The sequence below is a fragment of the Dendrobium catenatum genome, unplaced genomic scaffold, assembly GCF_001605985.2.
Source record: "Dendrobium catenatum unplaced genomic scaffold, ASM160598v2 fragScaff_scaffold_362, whole genome shotgun sequence".
Classification (NCBI taxonomy): Eukaryota; Viridiplantae; Streptophyta; class Magnoliopsida; order Asparagales; family Orchidaceae; genus Dendrobium; species Dendrobium catenatum.
The window spans coordinates 26935-36739 of NW_021318824.1; the positions used below are offsets into that span (position 1 = coordinate 26935).

The window sequence follows — 9805 nt, forward strand, 5'->3', positions numbered from 1 at the left end:
AAAGTGAGAGAAAATTGAGTTATTGGTGTGAGTCTCATTATTGGATTTTGATAATCATGATTTTATGGAAATTTATGTTTATAAATTCAGTTCATTTTTTTTATCAAGTTTGTAATAAGCTTTATTTTTATTCATTCTCCTATTAACTTATTATTGTATATTATATATATGGGAACTTTATAAAATATTCTTATTAAATTTATGTTCTCATGACATTATTATTTTCCCTTTTTCTTAGGACTGCAACTTTTCAATGCTAGCAGAGGCCTGAAATATTCAAATCAAATCTATGTTAGGTAACTTTGAGAAGAAAATCATATTTCATCAAGTTTTTATCCCATTATGTAAGGTTGACTATATGACTTTTTTTTTCTTCATTGTATCATATTAAGAGTAAAATTTTTTATTTAAATCTAATAAATAAATATTATTTCTAATATTTTTAATTAAGTCTTTTTACGTCGATTTATATCTTTTTTTAATATAGGTTGAGTATGAAATATTCTCTTTTAATCGGGTCATTAGAAGGTTAATGTTTTACATGATCAAATCATCTAGGTTACTCCTCTAATCTTATGTGTCATTGGAGCTACTCCAACTTTTCATGTATATACTTGTTTTGAATTTTGTCTCAAAGTGTAAATTTATTCATTCACCCGAGAATCCTCATCTTTGTAACACTTAACTTAATTAGTTAATTGTATGTGCCGATATATATTCTGTGCCATAAAGCATTGTAGGTCTCACCAATGTCTTATATAAAATTTTTTATGTAAATTTGAGGCATTTTTTCTATCACACAGTAGGCACGATGCATTCATCTATTTTAATCCTTCAACTTGAATTTTACTAATAATATCATCATCTATTTCATCATTGCTTTGAACAATATATTTGAGATATAAAAAACATGCACTCTTTTTAATGATTTGATCACCCAAAATTATAAACCCATCATTATATTTATTACTATTAAAATTACACTTAGTTACGAAAATTTTTAGTCTAGTAAAAACAAAATTTTAAATCTATTATTATGTAGATCTAGTTAATAGTTAACATAGATTTTAAACTTTCCTTAACTTCTAAAAGCCCTCCAATTGTGAAAATTTTGTTTTCATATATAAAATGAGCAAAAATAATTTCTTCTTTTTAAAATTAATATATATCTATAAACAATCAAAGAGGCGAAATTGAAATCATCCGATTTGAGAGGGGATTAAAATAAATAATATTTTTAATTACACCCAATCTAATGTATTTAGCAAATTTTATAATTTCTACATTGTTTATAACTTCAACCAACCAAATGTGACTTATTTCGTTAAGGAAAAAAATTTTCAGAATAAATAAAGGGGTAATTAAAAGCACGGCACTCAAATTTTAAATATTTAAGTACACTCAACCGCTTCCATTTATAATAATATCATCCAAATAACAAAAAAATCAACAAAACCTTAGCATATAATTTAGGGAGGCGGGTAAAAAAATTTGCCCATAAATTCACAATTTGGTGGACTTTACAAATACATCGTATTCAATTGACCCGCTCAAACGAAAACTTTTAGACTAGATTGACCTTCATAATTCAATATTTCCTTCTACTCCTCTAGTCTTATCAACAAGAAATATATCATCAACAAAAAGCAGACATCAAAGTGCATCCTCTTGCAAATGTCTAGTAAAAACAAAATTTTAAATATTATTATGTAGATCTAGTTAATAGTTAACATAGATTTTAAACTTTCCTTAACTTCTAAAAGCCCTCCAGTTGTGAAAATCTTGTTTTCATATATAAAATGAGCAAAAATAATTTCTTCTTTTTAAAATTAATATATCTATAAACAATCAAAGAGGCTTAAATTTAATTTATAGAGGTTAACTTCAATAATTAGAATGTTATTGGGGCTTATTTGATTGTTGACAGAGCATTTTTTTTTTCGAAAAATAGTTTTGTTTTCAGTCATATTCTATGCGAAATTGAAATCATCCGATTTGAGAGGGGGTTAAAATAAATAATAATTTTAATTACACCCAATCTAATGTATTTAGCAAATTTTATAATTTCTCTACATATTGTTTATAGCTTCAAAACTGTTAAATAAAGGAATTTTTATTGCATCCTCCCACCTGACGTAGAGCTACATCAGGTAGCATATGATATGTCGCCACGTGTTCTTACTCTTGACCACGCGGCCCGACGACCCGACCCGTAACGGACCCGGGAGTTTGCGTAGCTCGGTATTACTAGGTATTGGTTGATTTTGCTCGATAAAAATGAAAAATAATATTCTGTGAAGACCAATACCGAGAAATACCGAGCAATACCAAGTTCTTTTAGGTATTACTGGTATTTGCTCGATATTTGCTCGGTATTGCTAGATATTACTCGGTATTGTTTGACAATAACAAGAAATATCGCTCTATGAAGACCAATACCGAGTAATACCTAACAATACCGAGAAAATACCAAGCAATACACGAACATAGTAATCCCGGATTCGATCCGAGTCGGGTCATCGGGCCGCGCGGTAAAAAATAAGTGCACGTGGCGACATATCATAGGCTACCTGATGTAGCTCTACATCAGGTGGAAGGACGTAATAAAAATTCTAAATAAAGGGGGAATTACAAGCACGGCACTCAAATTTTAAATATTTAAGTACACTCAACTGGTTCCATTTATAATAATATCATCCAAATAAAAAAAAATCAACAAAACCTTAGCATATAATTTAGGGAGGCGGGGAAAAAAAATTGCCCATAAATTCACAATTAGGTGGACTTTACAAATACAAAAATTTATTAGTTTTTTCTTTAAAAAAAAAAAATAATGGACATCCAAATATTTTTTAATGATGATATTGCTATTTTCTCTTAAACAAATACTTTAGCACTATTAGTAAAACTGACATTAAAGTTTATGTAACGTTTAGGTTTCAAACAGCCAATTTTTTTATTACTTTCTAAAATAACTTTTTAATATAAAAATTTTTTATTCAAAAAATGTTTATATTAAAAATCCTTTTTTAATAAAAAAAACTATCTCAAAACAAGCCTTAGTGCCATTGAACAAACCGTAATCTAATTGCAAAATAGGACCTGCCAAGATTATGCTCACAAATGAAGAAATTATTCTGTGCAGAGACCGGACTCAAGTCTATGTCCGAAGGCCAATCAGCATCAACGGTACCAAACAGTAACGACAATATCAAGCCGCGGTACCAAGCGAAGGGATGATATGACGCATTCTGATTAATCTCGAAATGACATTCAACATCGCCATCCGCACAGAATAATTTTTCCCATAAATGAGTACAACAGCCCGCATGAAAAGCAATCAGCAGCCATTATGAATTGAAGGAAACTGATAATAATCCAATGAAGTTCATATCACATCACGTAGTCGTCTAGAAGAGCAACTAGTCATTATTTCATCTTGGCAAAAACCTCGACATCTTTCAGAAACATAAAATGCCTCAAAAGAAAGTTCCATACCGTATTATCAGACATCAAAGAGGGCGCTGAACTTCATTGCCAGTGGGAATAACAGTATGGCACTGGCAACTCCGACTCCAAAGATTCTGTGGGAAATAGAGTAAGTTGCACTCAGCTGTGGCTTCTTCAAAGGCAAATGAGGCGATAAAGGCCGATTAAAGTAGGCCCCTTTAGCTGATTCAGAAACCACTCGGCTTTCATGGAAGGCTCTAGTTCCGGTCAGAAATCTCTTCACTGAGTTATCTTCAGTAGGCAGCTCAATATTTGAGGGGAGCTGCCTCAGTACATTCTTTCCATTTGATCTGGTCGAATTAACGATTCCTAAGAAGCAACATCAGGTTAAGGTTACATCAAGCAAACTCTGGGTTCATTTGGGACAGCTTTCTTAATACTTTCTAAAACAATAATTTAGTTAAAATTTTTCTTGAATTAAATTTTTTACAATAAAAAATTATTTTCGAAAGCAAGGAGAAAGCTATCCCAAACGAAACCGCAGTCACTACACATTTCAATGTTGTTAGCATTCCAAGGAGAAATTGAGGCTCCGTTTGGGACGACTTTCTTACTGCTTAAAGTAGCTTTCTAGTTCCAAAAATAAAAATTCTTAGCTAAAAAGCTGCTTTAAGAAGCAGTAAAAAAAACTGTCCCAAATGAAGCCTGAGACTGCAAATAACAGCTTGTATCAATTCATAGCTTCACATATCATCCAAGACAAGAATGAAATGAATTTTAATGAAGTCTGGGATGGCTTTCTTACCGTTTCTTAAAGCAGCATTATAGTAAAAAATTTTAATTTTTATACTAAAAAATTACTTTAAGAAACAGTAAAAAAGCCGTCCCAAATAAAGCCTAAATCAATTTGACCAGATTGAAACCAGGCAGGAGTTTAGACAAAAGTCTATGAAAAGAAGTTTTGCTGAATATTAGGATAAAATCAAGCCTTCAGAAAATCAGTTGTCCTTACTCTACCTAGAAGAATAGCACTATGATTTGCATACTCCAGGAAACTTTGCAAACATAAATTAATTTCACATTAAAAAAAGGCATATAAAATGGTCAAATCACTTACCCCGAAGTGCAAATGAAGTATCCATCTTAAGTTAACCTGACCTACAGCAAAATATACAAATAATAAATCCACAAGTCCTGCAAAAAACTAGAGGCTAATTCCAAACACAATATGAACAACGAATATGAAAAAAAAAAAAGGTGAGCTATCTGATGATGTTTTCATAAAGGAAGGAAAGTTATATGTTTCTACTTAGATGCACCATACGCATGGTAAGAGAAAAAAAATCAGAAAAAAACTGGGTTCAAATCAGACTATAACACTATTTTGGAGCCTTTGCAATATTCTGGCAGATTAAATATAATTTTGACAGTACTAGATTATTCGAAGTTTTAAGTGATATATAAAAAATCTTAGAAAGCAGTGTGTTACAGTGATAGGTTAGAAAATGAGAAATGGTCAGAGATTTAGGCTTAGTTTGGGACAGCTTTCTTTTGCTTCTTAAAATAACTTTTTAGCATAAAAATTAATTTTTTTTACTAAAAACTGCTTTAAGTAGCAATAAGAAAGCCATCCCAAACGAGGCCTTAAAAGTGATCGATGGTTAGAAAGCAATGTTTAACCAAAACGTTAATTGTGAAAGCGGTAGTTTGTTACAAGTTTTAGGATACATATAGGAAAGTTTAGAGAAATAGGCGAGTTATATCTAATACAAATAGTTTGTTGTGTAAAACTGTATAATACAGTAGCATTTGGAAATGGAACATTGTTATTCTCGTTTCAGAGTATCAAAGCTATTGACAAATTAAACTATTTATTGGTTATATTTATTTCGAATAACACATGCGCTAAAACGATGGTGATCAATTAAACCTCTCATAATGCTACAATGGTAAGAAAAAATGGCTATTTTACAGCATGCCCAGTCACAGAAGAGGTAATAGGACCAGCTTGCCTTAACTTTTAAAAAAGTGCTATCATTCACTAATTCAAAATGAAGACGCAGCTTCCCTAAGGCATATAGATCCAATAAACCTTTTAACCTTTGAAGTAAATCTCAAACAGTACTATGTAAAAACCCAACCACCGTTAGTCCAACCAGCAGGCATGCATTACAATTGCACCTGTAATATATAATATACAATAACATTGAGAAAAATAGGAAACTATATACAGAAATGTCCTTCAAAAGTTTTTTTAGTATTTCCAATTATAAACATCCATCTCAAATTCAGTCAAAGCACATGCCTTTCTCGTACAGGTCAAATTTAAACTTTAAATCAAACATTTATGTATTTTAGAAGACAATGATAATATTGGCTGATTGCTGATAGGTTCATATGCGATCTAATTGTTGTAAAACTACTAGATTGGATCCCCTACAAACATTCCACATATAGTTTCTAGATTTTCAAGTATAACTTGTTTTGATTCCCTTATACACAATCTCATTCATAAATCAAGGTTGCTCATCCAACTGCAGCTATTTAACAGTAAGAAAACATCAGGTAAAAATCTTCTAGCAATAAACTGTGCTATTTAATACGAAATAATATAATTAATGGTACTTTTATAATAGTATTAGCGTAAAAAATATCAAGTTAGGAAACCTCTCTATATGATTATACTTAAAACAATATACTCATTCCATTAAATATAATAGAGGCATTCTCAAGTGAAAATATATACAATCAGAGATAATAAATTTCCCCTCTAACATGATATCAAAATATGTTATTCATCAGTGTAGCTGCCGCCCTTCCCCCTCTCTCGATTCCCATTTCATAAACCCCAGCAAAACATGTGTCTCCTACAACTGCATGCATCCCCCAATATCGAATGCATGCGTGCCACTGCTGCCCATTTGTAAGCTCGCACCTTGCGGCCCTGCCAGGTCACACTTGTTGATCTTTGTATGTGTCTCCGTCTCCTAACCAACTCGAACAAATATGATGAGAATGACAGCATAATGTTGTAACGTCGTGCGAAATAGGATCAAAACACCTCAACCATGATCAAAATAGTTCAAATGTTGGGCGCTCACAAAATGAATTACATCGACGTGTCTAGAGCATCAAAATCACCAAAGGGGGATCCCCTGCAATCAATTAAATCAAACATAGAGAGGACGTCGTCCAAAATTCACCGGTTCATAAAATGGATTGTGGCTAAATGTTTGGAATGTTTAAGTTACTTAGATAAGACATCTATAGTGCCGGAGTTGCCATTGTATGAAAAAGTATGAAATTTGGTCGACAACACGAATTTTAAGATGGGTGAGAGATTAGGAATCAAATGAAAATACAAAAACCCTTTTTTGATAATATTATTATTATCATTATCAATATTATTTATTTATTTATTTTTATTTAAAAACAATGATAATAAATCATTCTTAAAATCCCATCGAAATATTGTAATAATGTTTTTTTTGTAATGCCCACTATCTTCACATGGGTCATGACAAACAATCACCTCATGTGATCTGGTGCATCGTATCGTTTTGAGCTATTTTTGTCCCTAAAAGGCTAACAATATTACAATCCATATATACGATGATTATATATCTATATTGATGTTACATTTAATGAGGCATTCCCTTTCTCCTCTCACACTACATATCCTGCCAATGCTCCTCCATTATGTCCCCGACCACCTATAGCCAAAATGTTAGCTCCTATTCCCTTGCATGATTATACTCACATGTCATCTATCTCCTACTAAAGCATATCCCCTCCATTTGTTTATTATAGCTGAGCAATAGTCTAAAATTAAGCCCTCGGATCTAAATTTTGCTATCTGAAAATTTAAATGTCAATAAATTTGCCATCCACTATGCTATTTTCTATCATTTGTTTAACCATCCTCTTTTTTTTCATTGTTCTTCCTTGTCATTGTTTGTTTCTATTCCAAAGACTGTAAACCTCATTACTCAGTTTAATTTAATTCATTTTCTCCTTATTACCATTAATCAAGTGCAAACTATACTTCAAATGAATGTAAACAATAGTTTTCTCTACAAAGACCTCACTGAAGATATTTATATAGAGCGCATTGCTTCAGAGGAGACCAAAATAAATTCGAAAAGCTATATGTTGAATGATCATGGGTCCCCTTTACAGCCGACGGTCAAAATAGGGCTTTCACTCCTCCCGCATAGGGCTAGCTATTGGTGGGACCCCAAATCAATTAAAAAAAAAACTAAACAAAGACAAGATAACAAACACAATAAACAATACACAAGTTTATGTAATTCAGAAAGATCTACCTGCATCTAAGGTTGCACAGGGTCAAATATCTCATTAAACTTCAAAAGAGGGGTATATGAATGATTTCTCTTCACAAAATTATAGATAAGGATAGAGACAGCACTTCTTTATGTTAGTAAATGAGAGGCAATGCAACCAATGCTACGGAGATAAGGACTTTATGTGGAGAAAAAAATGTTATTATTGTTTCTATCACTTACTTGTCCTCTCTACAATATCAGTCCAAACAAGAGCTTCTCCTTTTGATGGAGCCAAAACTAACAACACCTTGATGAAGAAGCATATCTCCTTCTTGCAATCACTTAAAAAAAACTTTTCCCTTCTCAATTAGTTGGCAGCCAGTCTCCTCCACTCTCCCCCTTCTCTCTATTAGCTTGTGGTTGTGGGATTAAAAAACACTTTCTTCTAAGACTATTTATAATGGTAACAGGGAATGAGTTTGAAACAGATAATCAGAATGGAAACTTCTTTAGAAAGTAAACAAATTTCGTAGCTTACTTTGAGCAGTCATATCAAGCAAACAAGCTCTCATTTACCACACAATCCCAACAACTACTAATAAATTTATAATGAACTATAGGATGACATACAACCGTGACCAAACTATTGATACTGACTGTATCATCATATTTAAAGTGCAATCCTTGTGATACAGGAAATCCTTAGGTATTAGATTGAATAATTAGAAGCGCGCAGACTCATCATACGAAAATTCGTTTCTAATTAGGACAATATAATATATTGCTTCAAACAACGAGCTCAGCAAATACGTTAGTTTGAACAAAATAACAAATTTTGAATCAAAATTTAATAATATGTTGAGAGGCTCTGCAATTGAATGAAAATCACCAGACCAGGCGAGGATAGGAAAGGTTTGATCCCTACCGAACCAATATAATCCGGAACTGTTTCAGGAGGATCTGTCATCGCCAGCGTTAGGGTTTTTAGAGAGCCCGTAGGGGGGTCACAGCTAGCGAGCTTCCGTCTCAACTTCCGATCCAACGGAAGAACGGCGAACTGTCGCGACTTCCGATTCGACAGGAAGGAACGTTGTCGAGGAAGCGAAGAAGGCTTTTAGCGACTCCTTCAAAACCCTACCTCACGCGAAGCAGTCGAACAGCAACGAAGAAAATGGAGAAGAGAAAAGCAAAACGTAGCGGCTATTGAAAGAGAAGAATAAAAAAGTAGACGGTAATTAGTTATAAATTAATTTAAGTAATTTAAATAATATAAATTAAATGTAAATAATTAATTAGATAATTAATAATGTAAATAATAATTCAATAATTAATTAGATAATTAATATTCTAAATAATAATTGGATAACTAATCAAAATAATAATTGTAGTTATATAATTAGTTAAGTTATTAACATTTATAATAGTAATTAGTTAATTAAGCTAGTTAATATCCTTAAATTATATTGTTAGTTAAGTTAGATAAGTAATATTCTAAATAATAGTTATATTATTAGTTAAATTATTTGATAATTAAATTAATTTCTACTTATATTATTTATAATTGTAATTTATTAATGGTAATTTAAATTAAAATGAATAAGTTACTTGTATTAAAAACATAAATTAAATTTGAATTTTTAATGAACTAATTGTCTTAAACCATGAATTATATTTTCAAACAGTTTCATAGGTTTTAACACTAACTATTTTTAAGATTTATTAAATATGAATTTACAAGATTTACTAAATCTTACTAAAATTAAATCATGAATGTTGCCAAACAACCCATTAAAGAAATTCACATAATTTTTTTTTTATTTTATTATTTTTCATCCCATATAATGTTATTATTATTTGAGTCATTTACATATATGTCGTTAAATATTTATATTTATATATCTAATACTTAAATTTTATATTTGTTTAGATTTCATTTTTAATATTTAAATTACATCAAAGCACATATAAGTCTTCAAACAAATTGAATAGAGTAGGTGATTGTTAATGTTTGAGCTTGTTTATTATCCGCTTATTCAAGTTCTATTTGAGCTTGATTCGAGATTTTCCGT

General features: G+C 31.2%; 1 protein-coding gene across 2 annotated transcripts; it reads right to left on the reverse strand.

Moving 5' to 3' along the window:
- Positions 1 to 3330: 3330 nt before the first annotated feature.
- On the reverse strand, positions 3331 to 8901 carry LOC110106551 (succinate dehydrogenase subunit 3-2, mitochondrial-like). Of its 2 annotated transcripts, none has more exons than XM_020836486.2 (3): positions 8741 to 8901; positions 4568 to 4605; positions 3331 to 3819 (listed from the first exon to the last, which is right to left on the reverse strand). In XM_020836486.2, the coding sequence occupies exons 2-3, from the start codon at positions 4590 to 4592 to the stop codon at positions 3506 to 3508; spliced, it is 339 nt and encodes a 112-aa protein (XP_020692145.1). In that variant the 5' UTR covers positions 4593 to 4605; positions 8741 to 8901; the 3' UTR covers positions 3331 to 3505. The 2 variants fall into 2 exon arrangements, with proteins under 2 accessions (XP_020692145.1, XP_020692144.1); XM_020836485.2 differs by having other exon boundaries at positions 4568 to 4610; positions 8741 to 8898.
- Between the last annotated feature and the right edge of the window lie 904 nt (positions 8902 to 9805).

Bases quoted from the DNA above. Each gene is read 5' to 3' on its own strand.
- LOC110106551 (XM_020836486.2), bottom strand. From the start codon at position 4,592: ATGGATACTTCATTTGCACTTCGGG. The intron at 3,820-4,567 runs GTAAGTGATTTG...GTTGCTTCTTAG, and splicing joins TACTTCATTTGCACTTCGGG to GAATCGTTAATTCGACCAGA.